Source organism: Canis lupus, chromosome 7 (genome assembly GCF_003254725.2).
Source record: "Canis lupus dingo isolate Sandy chromosome 7, ASM325472v2, whole genome shotgun sequence".
Classification (NCBI taxonomy): Eukaryota; Metazoa; Chordata; class Mammalia; order Carnivora; family Canidae; genus Canis; species Canis lupus.
In genome coordinates, this window is record NC_064249.1 from 8864425 (window position 1) to 8880363 (window position 15939).

The following is a 15939-nucleotide window of genomic DNA, read 5'->3' on the forward strand; positions in this document are numbered from 1 at the left end:
CTGGTCCAAAGCTGTTGGTCTCCTAAGCTGACATGGAGCTAAAGCTTGAGGAAAGAATCAGGAGGACACATTCGCAGCAGAGAAAACAGCTTCTGCAAAGGCACAGAGACGTAAAAGTATGTGCCATGTTGGAAGAACAGTGAATAGAACTGTGCCGTTCGTAGAGTAGTAGGAGTTAAGCCTGGAAAGGAAAATGAGGTCTGATTGTCAAGGGCCTTCTTTGGATTTTAGTCTGCAAGCAATGAAGAACCACCAAAATATTTTGTGTAGTGGAGGGACATATTAGTGTGCTTGATGAGCCAGAGGGGACAAGGCCAGAATATCACATGCCAATTAAGAAAGAAGCTTCCGCAAAATCCAGAGCAGAGACATGAGGACTAGAAATGAGGGCTTATTAGTAGAAGAACAAGAACGCAGAGTGAGACTATTAGCCATTCCAGAACTTTTAGCAGGACCCTGGCTCCTCAAATATCACTTGAGTTCTCTGATTATACCAAGAGCCAGTTAGTTATTTGCTTAGTTATTTGAAAGTCCTCTGATATTCCTTCATATGCTGTGTGGATTTGGATGCTTAATTGTAGCCTCCACTGTTTTTAATTAAGCGGGATATCTAAATTTTGAAGCAGGCGACTTGTCTGTTTAAACAAAACTGGCCTTGTCTTTATCACTACAACTTTTGATTCTCTTTCAGGAGCGTGCATTGCTTAGATCTCAAGAATAGAGATTGGAAAATTTAACTTCATTGACCAAATATATTGTGAAGCTTTTGTATGCTTACAAGAAGGAAGGAGCTGATGCTTTTGAGCATCTTCGCCTATTCATTTGGCGTGGATACAGGATGGAATGGAACTTAAGAAGTTAGGACATTCTGTAACTTCTTTAGCATAAGGAGAGAGGGACACAGGTGTCAAATAGTTGCTGAGCACACGCAGAGTATGCATGGGTCTTAGGTGATGCAGATTGAAGGACAGAACTAACCATGGTGGGAGGAGCATGAGAAAGAGAGGGGTTATTCATGAAACTTCTAAATGTAAATGACCAAAATGCCCTGGCAAAAGAAGCAGGGGGAGCAGTGTCCTGGCGGGTTGCTATAAGATGGGACAGGAGTTCAAGTCCTCCTGAATGCTTTGCTCTGGCCACCTTTCTCTTTCAAAAGAGCTATAATTATTTCTTTGGTTGTCTTTGGTCTCATCTTTACAGCCTATGGGGTGTCCACCCTCATTTGCTCTCCCTGGTCTCCACTGATATCCCCCTTGCTATTTCCTTGTTCATCGTCTCTTACCCTCTGGTTACCATTTTTATTAGAAAATGAAAGACTTCAGTGATTATATGGGAGAACTGTGTCCAGCTGCTCAAACCCACCCAATGTCTTTTTTTAGCTTCTCCCCATTTAAAAATAAACAGTATCAGGTCCCACTTGCCAAGCCTTTGTCAGTCTCCAGCAGCCATTCCTCCAGCCCATCTGCTCCCCCAGATGCTCAGCCTGTCCCCTCCTCCCAGCTTGGCCCCACATGCAGTCCCTCTGTGGACGAGGGTGGGGACCCACTGCACACAGCAGCCTGCAGCCCCACAGCTCCATCTGCCTCCCACCCTCGCAGACATTCTGAGAGTAACTTCTGACCCAGATTCCATGGACTGCACCACACCAGCACCCCACTTGTTTGCCCCAGCCCAGGTCCTGTGATTTCCAGGGACAGGATGACGACTGGAAAAGAGAAAAGAGTTTCCATAGAGATAAGAATAAACATAGGAGCTGACACTTCACAGCAGGAAATGCAAACTGGTTTGACAATTTAGTTCTGCCCTAAGGTTTACTTTGTTTGGGTTAGTTCCTTGCCTTTGGAAGCCATTGTTGCAGAGGGAAGTTTAAAGCATTGCTAGACTGTCCTTATACAGCATTTCTACACAGCACCTCTTGTTTCTTGCATCAAAGACCCTGACCTCAAACAGAGGAATTAGAGTTCTACCCTAGGCCTGCACTTCCAGGTGTTCTAAAGGGCTTGCTGTATCCAGACCCAAAGTCCAGTACCTACTCTTGGGCCTGAAGAGTGTCATTAAAGTTAGAGTCCCTGAGGGAGAACTGGTCACCCCAGTGTAGGAAGCGATATTTTCTGACCTGCTCTGCCTCCTATTCTTCTTATTTCCTCTGGGTCTGAGTGGTGAGAAGGAGAGGAGCCTTGGAACTGGTGGTAAACTATGCCCATCTGTGATTGGAAGCCAAGGAGGCTCCTCCTTTCTCAAGTTTGATGCCAGGGGGTGGCAGGTGAGTTGGGGGGTGGTGCTCATGCTGGGGCACTGTAAAGAGCACTTTCCCTGCCCTGGGATGCCTTTCTCCCTATGAGGGAGGAAGGGAGGTTCTGTGCCCCCACCCATAAGCCAAGAGGGAAATTGGCTTTATAATGAATATAGAAGAAAACATTTCACCCATGCTCAAGAAGCACTATTGACATTCTGGGCAGGACAATTCTATCTCACACATTGTCAGTATGATATAGTAAGTTTACTATCCCTGGACCCTGCCCATCAAATGCCATAATTTTGTCCTTGAGATGACCACAAGTGCTCAGCAATTTCTAAGCATCCCCTGAGGATCATGCCATTCCCAGTTTTTTGCTGCCAGGATATTGGATTACAATCACCTGCCTCATGTATCCTCTGAGAAGGGACCTTGATTAGACCAGACCTCTTTTTTATCCTGTTATATTTGTGTTAAAATCAAATTCTATTTACTGATCATTGCCTAATCTGACCAATTGGCAATTCTTATTTTTATACCTCATGACTCTTCACTAACTTCTATCCCCATTTGGGGATAGAAGTACACTAACTTCTATCCCCATTTGGTTCAGTCCCTCACATAAGTTTTCCTACCAAGGGGTGAGGTGGGGGGGTTAAGCACCTCAACCATGACTAACATATGAGGCATGGTCCCTACACATGGACGGACAGCCATCCTCCTAGATGTGCAGGACAGAGGTGATGACAACAGTTGTTATAGGATACAGAGGAGAGTATATAAAAGAAATCAAGAGTTGAAAGTGAGAACCTTGGCCCTATAGCCCTAGAGATTCAGGAAACTGGATTTATTGATGGAGCTGGCCTTGCCCATGTGACTTCTTCTCACTTAGGACCCCTAAGTATGGAACATACGTCTATCATGTAAACCGGTTGCTGAAGCCAGATGGTTCCCAAGGTAGAGAGAGAGCCCCAGTGTCAAAACTGTCACCTTCTATGGTGTCTTCAGGGACTCTGAAGAGGAGAGACGAATTACAGCTGAGATTCACATCCCCTTCGCTGTTAACCACACAGGCCCCCTTCTTTGCTACTTGGCCTATCATTCTTCTCTCCCACTGATTCACAATGAAAAGAAGTGATGCTCAGTCAAGTTTGCTCGTTCTTGGCAAGGCTAATTTTGTCAGTTCAGAGGATGGGGCTGTTAGTTAAAGCAGGTTTTTGGATTTTCTTCTTCATCGCCTACTTTGTCTCCCACCTGCTCCCCCTGGGGGGTAATCAAGAACTGCCTGTGAGCATCTTGATTTCTCCTTTCTATCTTTCTAGTTCATTGATTACAACAGCCTACACCTTTAATGTTCTTGCTTAGTTTTTACAAAATTAACTCTATAAAAATTGAATTGTAGTCCTTCATTTCTAATTTTAGACATCCTCCCTTGTCTCTAAGATCAGAGGCTCCTTCATATTTGGTATTATTTTGACTTTTCTTTGCCTAAGTAGAATTGGGAATTATTGAACCACGTAGCCAAGTAATCACAGAAGCGAAGGAAGATCATTGGAACTAGGGCCTCAGGTGCTGGAAAGAGGAGCCCTATGTCTCAGGCACTCACTCTCCCCTTCGCCTCCTCCCTTGCTCTGCCCCTTGCCCCTCAGCTCTGCCTCTGACTAGCCTGGCCCTTGCCCCCACCAGGTCACCCAGCGACATAGCCCTGCTTAGAAATCCAATGCAAAGAGCATTTTCCACTCTCGGTGTTTCTCAGTCAATTATTTAATAATTGTAATCATTTCCTGTAAAAGGAGAACCACTCTGAGCTTAACCAAGCTATGTGCATTCTCTGTCATTGACATTAATATGGAAAAGATTACATGGGGCCTTTGAATTCCCCTAGCTAGATGTAAGCCTGGAGGACACGGATGGGGTCAGAACAGAAGTCGGAGAACATCTGATTCATCCGGTCCCTTAGAAATCAAATGTATTATCAGTGGCCTTGTACCTGGCGAGAATTATTTGGACACGTTTATGCCAATTACAGCAATTTATATTTTCATGATTTATTATTGGATTTTCCCCCATCCCCCTGCTTCCTTTCACCCTGCCTCCCCAGTTACTACTAATTGAGTCAGTAATACCCAGAAAATATCTTCTCCTGCTCTAAAATGCGGAAACCAGTAGATTAACATCTCCTTATTCTGAGAGGTGAAGAGTGCTGAGTTACAAGCCTGCTTTGTCCCTATTTCTCTTTCATTACCAGTTTTTATACTGTATAGTTATCTCTTATCTGGTCTTGCTTGACAGTGTCCCCTGAACATGCTTGTGGACTCTTAGAACAGGGGAGAAACTAGAGGTCGTCCTGCCTGGTAGCCGCTAGCCAGGGACATGTCAGCATCATCTGAGAGCTTTTCCAGAACAATCGGGTCCAAGAAAATGACTCAGTCAGTACCTATTATATAACTTATCCACGAGAAGGCCAGATTTTCACAGATGAGGGCAGTAAAACCATGCTCCGAGGTGATGATGGAGGAGAATGCCATGGATAGGGAGTTCTATGATAGCAACTGGATCTGAGCATATAGAACAGAAATGGGCTGGCAGGAGAGGAAAAGGAGAAGGGGTCAGAAATTCATTTCTCTAGGTTTCCAGAGGACACTGGCCAAGGCTTACGCAATGGCCCCAGATGATCCATCACACGGTTGCCAGAACTAAGTAAGCCCCCTACTGGAGACACCCTCTAGCTTCTTCCTTCTGCCTATTAGGAATTTGGGTAACTCAGATTTCTGTTTTTTTTTTTTTTAATATTTATTTGTTTACTTATTTACTTATTTATTTATTGGGGGGAGAGAGAGAGAGAGAGAGAGAGAGAGAGTTGTGTCCTTGTGCTGGGGGAAGGGCAAAGGGAGAGAGAATCCAAGCAGAGTCCCTGCTGAACATGGCATCTGACAAGGGACTGGATCTCACAACTCTGAGATCATGACCTGCGCCAAAATCAAGAGTCAGACCCTTAACTGACTGAACCAGCAGGCACCCCCAGATTTCTATTTGTAATTGGAGCGAGCGGAGATCAGAATGCAAGTGACCCCAGAGATGTGTAGGCTTCAGGAATATATTCAAGAAGAGTCTCCAGACCCTTTGCTCCTTCTTTTTTCTGTGTCTTTGAATTAGACTAATGTGTGGTCAGAAACCTTGGGGCCCTGTGGCCTGGCTGATGCACTATACCTGGTCCTCATTCTGCACATGCAGTCCCTAAGGACAGTCCCTGTGGAAATACTGAAGGTGCTCACACACTCCAGGCACAGCACTGTGATCTCACTTGGTAGGGCCACCAGAACGGCCAGTGCCAAGCAATAAAGGCTTGCTTGCTTTATGCAATCCCCAAGAAGACATTAAAAGGGGAGTAAAAAATGCAATGTAGACCTCAGAAGGATGAGCAGAATTCTTTACCATCAGTTCTGAAAACCCCCTCTCCATTTCCTGTGTATTCGGGTGCTGGGGCAGGTGACCATTTTCTGACGCTGCTGCAGGCTCACCCTCAGTGCGGTATGTGCCCTGAGCTCTGATTCCAGGAAGGAGGTCAGCTTGTGCTGATTCTCCTGCACCCTCTTAATGGGATTCTTCCTAATAGTGGGTTGGATTGACAGGGTGGCTTCCCAGAGTCAAGTTAACTGGCCCAGAGGATCACCTTGATCGTGATCTCATTACATGGAGTTGTGTTGGTTATCAGGGTAGTTCTTGTACCTGTAGGTTTACACGCAGAGAACGTGTGGACACATTCCAGCCAAATCCGAACTAGCCTCAGTTCTTGTGTCGCACATGTCAGGGAGAAGCCCATTCAGCAGTAGGAAGGAACAGGTGGGTGGGGGGGTGCAACACTTCTTTCCTTGGACCAGAGTGAGCATGTCGCTGGAACAGAACTTTTGAGAGCTGTTAGGTGACACCCTAGCCCAGGCTCGGGTGGGCACCCTGGGCTGGTACCAGACAGGGGCCAGGGGGCACCCCAGCACTATTTTTCTGCCCCTGTGATGAACACTGCCTGTCTTTCCCCACAGATTCAGTTCCTCTCCCCACAAGCCCGCCGTCGATTCCACGCTGCCCTCGCATCTTGTTCCACCTCCATGCTGATCTTGTCCAACCTGGTGTTTCTCGGGGGCAGTCAAGTTGGGAAAATCTACTGGAACAGGATCTTCATACAAGGTGAGTTGCCCAACAGGGCTGTTTTCAGCCAATTTCTTGTTTTCCACAAATGCCGTTGGTACCTCGAATGGATTTAGGGGGAGGCATTCATTGTTCTGTTCATGGTATGAGACCCATGAAATGCGAACCAGAAACAGTCCCTTGTGTTTAGCCATGACTTTCAGGGTCCCCTACTTTGATATACCTCTTATCTAGCACACGTGGCACTTAACATTCAAAGGTACTATCCTAACTCTTCTAAACTCAACCTTTACCTTCTATTGTTACTGCTCTAATTTTTAAAATTTTTCCTGATCTTCCTTCCTAATCATCCCAGCCTTTAGTATACTGCAAAGTCGGACGTTGTTTCATTTACCACTCTGAGCATCTTGCTAGGGAAGGTCCTAGAAGCCCCACTATGCTCCCCCACAGCTGTGGGCATGGCACCTGGCTTTGCCACAGCTCTTTGTTGTGGATGTTTCTGTCTGAATGCCGGGATGCCGACACTAGTGGCTAGCCTTATGTTTAACGTGCATTATGTGTCATGTCCCGGTGTCCACAGCAAAGCCACACCTGCAGCAGGTAAAATGCTAGTCTGTGGGAATTACTGTGAAAACATTACATTTATAATCAGTCAACATTTGTTTATGGTCCCCATTTCCCACGGGCTGGAACTAAGAGTTCTATCGTAGCTTTAAGAGAACTGGGAGAGTGGGAGCTGCTTACCAAGCAGTTGTGACATGACTGCACGCCCAGGCCATCATCTCTACATCTGGGTCCCTGAGGAGCTGGCAATGCTTTCACTGCAGCTATTTTCATACCAGAAATAACGTTGGTACAGCTGCGTGATCCCAGAATGCCAGGTCACAGGTCTATAGGATGGCAGTTTTGGGGAGCCAGGCTCAAAGGGGTCACGAGAGAGCCCTGCTCTGCTTTTCCCTCATCATTACAAAACCCCTCTTTGATCTTGCTTTCTGAGAAATGTCTTAGCTGATGGTTTCTGAAAAGACAATGTCATTTTTAAGTGGAGGCTGTCCTTTAATAAAGATGGAAGCTAATGGGGTGCAGAGGATCTAAAGATAAAAACACTCCCTGTGGTAGGCGATAGTGTCCTACTTTTCTTGCTCCAACCACAGTATGTAGCATGATGCCCAGAACACTGTGACTCGGGGGAAATGCTGACTTGGGGTTTGCTGGTCACATGAGCAAGAAGGCTCCCATCTTTGCTTCAGGAAATCAAACATCAGGTGTTTGCTACTTCCGAGTCACCGAGAATATAGGATTAAAAAAAGAAGCCCACTCAAATGTAGGAGCCAAACTTGCAAACAGAAATGTGTCCACAGACTGAGGCAACCATGGTGCCAGATGCATGAGTGAATTTCTAGCGGTCACAGGATGGAGTGGCTTACCTTTTCCTGAAAGTTAGATTTCACAAAAGAGATAGCATTTGAATTGGAGTTTCAAGCAGTAAGTAGGAACTTGCCAGGTGGAGAAGGTATGGATTTAGGGATGTATTTAACACTAGCTGCGATGTCAGATAACACTAAAGTCTTAGTAATCTTTCCCCATAGTACTCACAGTTTAATGTGGGTCCAGTGGCTTTTTCTAGGCAGTGATGCCAGGACCTAGAATGTTCCTATTTTGATTCTCTGCTGTCTTATCCTGGCAATCATGGAAGAGAAGAGAACATGAGGATGGTGCACAAGTACTAAATACTTGGGCCAGTAGTGATGCGTAGTATTTCTTCTCACATTCCATTGGCCAGAACAAATCAGTGACCAACCCTTGTGCAAGGTAGGAAGATGTGGCAAAGTACACAGGTATTAGTAGGTTATGGCACAGTAGGAGAGGGCCCAAAAATCAGTTAAAAATGTGGGTCAGACTATGAAAAACAATACAGAGTTTCATCAACAAATTAAAATAGAGATACCATATGATCCAGAAATTCCACTACTGGAAATTTAAAGAAAATGAAAACACTAACTCAGAAAGATATGTGCACCCCTATATTTATTGTGGCATTATTTACAGTCACCAAGATATGGAAGCAACCTAAGTGTCCGTCAATAGATGAATGAATAAAGAAGATGTGGCATATACACAATGGAATGTTATGTGGCCATAAAAAGTCATCTTGCTATTTGTAAAATAAATGGACCTGGAGAAGTGAAATAAGTCAAAGAAAGGCAAATGCCATATGATTTCACTTATGTATAGAATCTGAAAAAAAACAAATATACAAACACCAAACAGACTTGTAAATACAGAGAACAAACTGGTGGGTGTCACAGGAGATAGGGGCAAAAAAGGTGTTGGGAATTAAGAGGTACAAACCTTCAGTTATAAAATAAGGAAATCACAGAGATGAAAAGTACAGTGCAGGGAATATAGTTAATATATATGATGATAATGTTATATGGTGATGGATGGTAACAGTACTTATTGTGGTGGGCATGGCATAATGTATAGAATTGTTGGACGACTATGTTGTGCATCTGAAACTAATATAACATTGTATGTCAACTGTACTTCAATTATATGATTTTTTTTTTTTTAAATATGAGTTGAGTTGGGGAAGATGGAACTAAGAGCTATGGGAGTCAAGGGCATTCAGGCAGGTGATGTCACAGGAGTGGCTACAGTTAGCCAGGGAATAGGCACCGGGTGAGAAGAGAACAGGGTTGGGGGGGTCACCTCGGCATGCATTTAAAGGGTCAGAGGGGGAAAAAATAAAAACCCTCCACTTCTTCCTTGGGAAAAAAACCTAGGTGGGGGGGTGGTGGGCAGAGGAAAGATAGCAGCTATGTTCATTCTGTTTCTCAGAGGCATAAAGATCAAAGCATGGTTTGCCCGGCACCCTGTGGAGTTAACATCTGGCACGCAGGGGTCGGGGCTCTGAGAAAACCAGTCTGTTTCTGCCACGCGGGTCCTGCTATGGCCTATGACTAGATATATGTTGTGTCTTTGGAGCCAGGTGCCCGAGTCCCAGAGACCAAGTCTCCAAATAGGGAAGGCTCTATGGAAGCAGCCTTCTCTGGGTTCTGAGGCCAGGGAAGCTCAGCTTACGAGGCATTTACTGTGTCGGAGGTTCTTTAAATCAGCCTGGTCCCATCTCTGTCGATCTGTCCCATGGGCCTCCTGAGTCAGGGAGTGTCTAGTGGGGATTTGGCAGTTGCCTCGTTTGTCTCTTCCCCACTGTGGGTCTTTGTCTCTGAGTGAATCTCCGTATCTCCTGGAGGAAAATAAACCAGATGGTGCCAAATCCCCCATCCTTGAAAACTCTGGATTTCTCTTCATAACTAATTTGATTGACTTGATAGAAGATTAGTATGAATATTCATGATTGGGTACAAAAAAATACTAATGAGTTTATAGGATGCTTCCTCATACTCTGCTGGGGGTGTTATATTAGCTTTCTAAAATTAAAAAAAAAAAATCGGAGTTCTGAAACTCCTCTGGCCCCAGTGGTTTCAGATTTGGGATTGCTGACTTGTACATGTAGCTGCTGGCAGATGAACCAAGACTGTAACACCCTGGTTATCTCTGGCCTCTTCCTTCAGTCTCATGGAACCTGCCATTCCAAGACCCATCTCTGCTCACTGAAGAGCGTGCAGCAAGTGAGTCAGTGACGGGTTGGAGAGTTCAAGCTCAGTACTTAGATTCCCCAGTTTAATGGGAAGGTGGCCCTTCCCTGGGGGGAACCAGCCTGGCCCCTGTGCACCTTGATCCTTGATGGGCTGGGTCCTGCTGCAATGACAGGAGCTGTAGCAGGTCCCCCTACCAGATCTTGCCTCAGTGAGTCCTGGAAGAGCAGAGAGGGGGCAGCCAGGTGTCTGAGGATAGGGATCACAGAGGAGATTGCCAATCCCCCCAAGGTTGAGGGGCTGAGAGGATACAGCCTCACTAGTTCTCAGGGAGCCTCCTCGCTGCATCATTGATATCCCTAGAAGTATCTCATGATGAGCTTGGAGGAGTTGTCTTAATGTCACTATCTCTCCCATTTCCGCACGGATTTGTTTGCTTTAAGCTACAAAGCTTATTTTAGTAGCGTACATAAAAATCTCTAGACCGGTCTCTATGGGGTTGGTGATACCAGGCTGTAGAACCAGACCCTTCCCTTTCTGCTGTGCACACTACCCCACTGCCCAGAAAAGCGGACCATGGCAGCCCAGGGTGGGAATGCTAAGTGGCCCTCCGAGGGCTCTGGTATGCGTCACATACAAACCATTTTTAGAAAGTGTTTTCTGCGCCATAGAGATTGGAGAAGTAATGTTCAATCAATTGTCAAAAATAAGAATCTATATCTTTGCCTTTTCAAAAGGAGAGAAAATGAGTGGGAAATATCAGAGGGAGACAGAACATGAGAGACTCCTAACTTTGGGGAACAAACAAGGGGTGGTGGAAGGGGAGGTGGGCGGGATGGGGTGACTGGGTGACGGGCACCGAGGGGGGCACTTGATGGGATGAGCACTGGGTGTTGATATACTTTCTGTATGTTGGCAAATCGAACTCCAATTTAAAAAATATACAAAAAAAAGGGGGAAAAAAAGTCTCCAGACTTGGGCTATTGAAATTTACCTCCAGCAGCTTGAGGAATGTGAATGTTTGGGCCTTTGTGCCTCAGATATTTAAGGAGCTTAGCTGAATCCAGGGATCTGAGAAGGATGTGGTCCTGGGATTCAGTCCCTGGCCTGCTCTCAGAGGGACCCTACGGTGTCATGCTTTGCAGAGGCAAACTCAGGCTGCTTCATACATAACTCTTTGGCTTTCAAAAGCATTTGTTGATGGAAGGAGCTTTCTCATGTCTGCCTTAAATCCTTGACATTGAAGTATAAGTTCATTTCTTGAACAAGCAGATGATGACTGTTCTGTAACTCAGAAATATCAGTGAGTTATAACTCCAAGTCTACAAGACCAGGCTCCATAAACCATCTGTGTCTCAGTGTCTGCAGTGCCCTGCAGTCCTGTGACAGCTGGGGAGAAAAGGTATTCAACAGGGATCCATAGACATTGGGATCTGGCCTTGACGAGGCCGAGGACTTTGTTAGTGTTGCTTGGTGCAGGATGGTGTTCTTTCTGGAAAAACCATCCACTTTTGTTAGTAGGCAGGGGCTCTATAAAAAATAAAAGGACTTAATCATTTCCCAAGGAGTAGGACCCTTGATCTTATATCTGGGGCTTTGCAATGCCAGGAGTTTGGTAGAGACATGGCATCCACCAGACCATCCTCTGCCTCTGCCTGACTTCTCTACACACACACACACACACACACACACACACACACACACACCTGTTTCCCTCCTCTTTTTGCCTGATCCCCATCTCAGCACTTAGCTTCGGGGGTGGCCCTGTGCTAAGGCAAAGAGAATTTGGTTCTTTTCCCTCCAGATTGCAATGAGAGCGGAACTAGTAATTTTTAAATGCAGGTCAGAACCTTTACACTCCCTATATTTGCTTACTATTTCTAGCTGAAAGAGAAGAAAATATATTTTCTTCGTGATTACTGGCTTGTCCAGGCAGTTTATTTGTCTCCTGACTCAAATGGTTCTGGACAGGCATTTTATTTAAAGCTGAGCTGGGTTTCACACTGGAAATTCAGGAAGGCTGTGGTTAAATAGAAGCTCATCCCCCTCACATCTTGTTAAGTTCTTGGGACTAAAATTTCATTTTTGATGAGAGAAGACAGAGGGCAGTTGTCAGTGTCTCAGGGGCCTTCCTTTGTGATTACTTTGTCTCACTCTCTTCACTAGTCTTTTTCTTCAAAGGGAGTTTCTGTTACTCCTATGGTTCTGCTTCTGCCTCACTGGATCCTTTGCAAGTTCTAGAAGAGTTCGAGGAGCAGGAGCTTCCCACCCATCATACTCTAGTGGTAAAGTTGATTTGTAGATTTAGGTTCTATGGTTGATCCATAGTTACCTATTGGTCCATTTATGGCCATTCTTGGAATCTGAATTTTAGAACTTCAGAGGTCAACGTCTATCGATCTCTGCTCTTCTTTACTCTATGCCACATGCTCACTCAGATGGCATGGGTTTTTTAAAAAGTACTTCAGGCCAAGTCACTAGGACACGAGACAATAATGAGTAGGAGTTCTTATCCAGCAGTGTGCCTGGGGTTATGTTAAAGCTGAAAGAATTTCTAAAATATCTAGAAAGGAATTTGAATCATAGTACATTTAAATACTACTTTTTGTGAGGTTGTGAGAAACTTTTTCCTGTTAACTAGGAGTTTCTGTGAATTAATTGGAAAAAGAGTTTTATGGAATATTTTAAATTGGTCTTTAAGTAGAATATCACATAAATACTAGTAGAACTTAGATTCAGTTAATCAAATAAAAACAATTTTGATTTTTACTATTAGCATGTAATTTTTGAAGTCTTTACTTCTCACTGCCCCCAACCATAGATGTACAGGGTAATAGTCAAGAGTATTTTACAATGAAGTCCTTATGTTATACACCTGAAAATAATACTATGTTATATGCCAGTCATATCGCATTAAAACTGGGGAGAAAGGGGGGGAAAGTATATTACAAATATGTTAATAGAAAAATCAGGGGATCCCTGGGTGGCTCAGCAGTTTAGCGCCTGCCTTCAGCCTAGGATGTGATCCTGGAGTCCTGGGATTGAGTCCCACATCGGGCTCCCTCCATGGAGCCTGCTTCTCCCTCTGCCTGTGTTTCTGCCTCTCTCTCTCTCTCTCTCTCTCTCTGTCCCTCATGAATGAATGGTGAGTAAATAAAATCTTAAAAAAAAGAAAAACTAAAATAACTTTAAAAATTTAAGTCCCCTTTGTTTTCTATCTAGCTGCTCACCACATGATGTATATTCACTTTATACAAGAATAATTGCAAGAGGATTCCCAGACCTGTACTCTAAGACTCACACCAGAAAATCACTTGGGATTTTAGTGCATGTGTGGTTTCTGAAATGAAGCACACATCCTAGAATTTATGTTATTATTAGTTTATATGACTGCTTACAGCAGTCACTATTATACCTTCTGCTATGGGTGCAGGGAGAGTTCAGCACCAGCTGTGCGAGCACATGCCAGATGAGGATGAAAGGGGAGTGCCTCTGATCTTTACCCACTGCTTCTGGAAGGTAGTACTTCCTGCAAGGAGAAGGGCTAAAATGGTAGCTATTTTAGTTTTTATCACATGTGCCAGTAGCCAAGAGCCAAGCCACACCCTTTTCACCATACAGTCTCCACCAGTCACTACTGAGCATTTGTTAAAAGTATTAAAAATTAAAGTTATATAATATGCAATTCAGTAACATTTTGTAACAGAAGGAAATTCAGCAAGAACTATCATCAGGTGTCTCAGCTTCGGGACAAATTCATTTGTGCAGCAGGACCCATTGTTGGGTTTGTTTCCGTTTACCATCGCACTGGGCACCGACCACCTGCCCTATGCCACCACCTGCATTTGTTTCCTCTGGTTGCTGTAACAAGTCATTCGATGGCTTAAAGCAATACATATTTATCTCTTACTGTTCTGGAGGCCAGAAGTCTGAAATCAGTCTTGCTGGACCAAAGGCAAAGTGTTGGCAAGACTGGTTTCTTCTGGAGGTTCTAGGGTAGAATCTGCTTCTTTGTCTTTTCCAGCATCCAGAGGCCACCTGCATCCCTTGGCTCATGGCTGACCCTCCTCTTCTTCAAATCTCTCTCTATGTCCCTCTACTTCTGTCATTACCATACCTTCTGTCTGATTTCCTTGTGTCTCTCTCCTAAGGAACTTATGGTTACATCAGGCCCACCTGGATAATCCAGGATAATCTTCCCATATCAAGATCCTTAACTTGGTCAGGTCTGCAAAGTCCCTTTTGCCAGGTAAGGTAACCCTCATGGGTTTCAGAGATGAGGATGTGGTCGTCTTTGGAGGAGCCATCATTTAGCCTGGAATAGCACAATAAGGTAACAACAGCTATCAAACAGAACACCCTTTCTTTGGCACCTCTGTGATAGATTCTTCCTAAAGAGCTTTGATTATAAAATAGCAAATTGGATATGCTACTAGCTTCACTAAAATGAGAATCAGCCCATAAAAAAGAAATGGTACTTGAATCTCGCAGAAGTATACCTGTGAGCTTTGTTATCTTGAGAGTTAGTAATAGAGGGGAAAGCTGCAGCTTTGCCTACTCAGCTCAGTTCCCCACTCTGGGATCAAAGCTCTCCCACCCCACTCTCAGCCTGTGCCATTCTGAGACAGAATGGGACACACCGTACACCTGACATCTAGGGTTCAGCATGTGACCAGGGCTGACTGGTCAGTATGGCCCATCTCCTCATGCAGAGAAATTCCAGATTATCTGGTGGAACTATCAGGAAAAACATTCTTTCCTTTGCTGTTGTAGAGGTGTCAGCACACTGGGCTGGAGCTGCTGGCAGCCCTCTCGCCACCACTGGTGAGAGCCTAGTGGCAAGGAAAGCCAACTCCGAGGAAGGCAGAGCTGCATGTTGGATGCCATATTTTTGAGACAACCCATTGCCACATATTTTTAAGCCCCTAGATCCAGGAGTTCTTGAAGCTAACATATCTGTGTACTTTCCAGTTATAGGAATGTATGTATGTTTGTATTTATTTATTTATTTCAGCTCATGATGGGAGACAGTTGACAGTTCTCCAGGGTTCTCTTGTGTTTGTGTGTATCTTTTGATTCTCTTTCAGACCATATTTGTAAGAATGTTTGTATAACAAATACCTCTAGAAGATGGAGATCGTATCTCTAAAGGGAATTTGTTTATTCAGTATAATAAAGGTAATATAACAATTCAGTATAATAAAGATAATATCCTGCTCTGGGACAAAAGTCAGGCATGCTTACTGCTTATTATAAAATATTTGGGTTTCCTAAGCCTGGGTTTACTCATCATAACTCACTGCCTGTTTAGGCATCACCTGGCCCTCTTTGCATTGCATTTTGGGCCAAGGGGCTCAGGGAAATGGCACAAATGCTCTGGCTACTGTTTTTGGTGTAATAAAGTCCTTTGTCTCTGACCCGAGAGTCTCATGTCTTCTGCCCACATCCACGATATTGCGATAAGCTAATTTGTTGTTTGCATCTTAGACCCTTCACTGACTGACAATCCAGTTTGGCTGGGTTTCTGTCACTTGTAACCAAAAGCAGCCTGATTAATGTAGATTAGCCTAAAAACTATAGGTAGAACATACCACTCTGACAGGCTTTTAAGGGAGGGTACTTGGACAGATTCTTTTATACTGAATCATTTTTTTCATATAACCATTTTTGGCTTCTGTTCTCCCTAATAAAGTTTGAAAAATTGTATACCCTGTTATACTTTTTAAAGTGGGCATCTAAATTCTTCTATTGTAAATTTAAATAAATATAAAAGATCTCATTTTTGCCATAATATATGAATATTGATATTTAAAAATAAAACTGGTACCTTTAAATAGTATCGATTATAAATGATTCAGTGATTTGCTACCCACCATCATCCTTTTGAAAATGCATATGGGCAAGATCTTCTTTCACAGTGATATTTCCTTGATCTACTTGTATTTCATTTCTCCC

The 15939-nt window shown here is 44.1% G+C and overlaps 1 protein-coding gene across 7 annotated transcripts in view; it reads left to right on the forward strand.

Annotated features, from left to right (window-relative positions):
• Positions 1 to 15939, forward strand: part of HHAT (hedgehog acyltransferase) — a 340597-nt gene that overhangs the window by 251876 nt on the left and 72782 nt on the right. For all 7 annotated transcript variants that reach the window (XM_025429844.3, XM_025429840.3, XM_025429839.3 and 4 more), the window contains one exon: positions 6277 to 6421. In XM_025429844.3, the coding sequence (XP_025285629.3) occupies positions 6277 to 6421 (145 nt within the window). The remainder of the gene's footprint in view (positions 1 to 6276; positions 6422 to 15939) is intronic.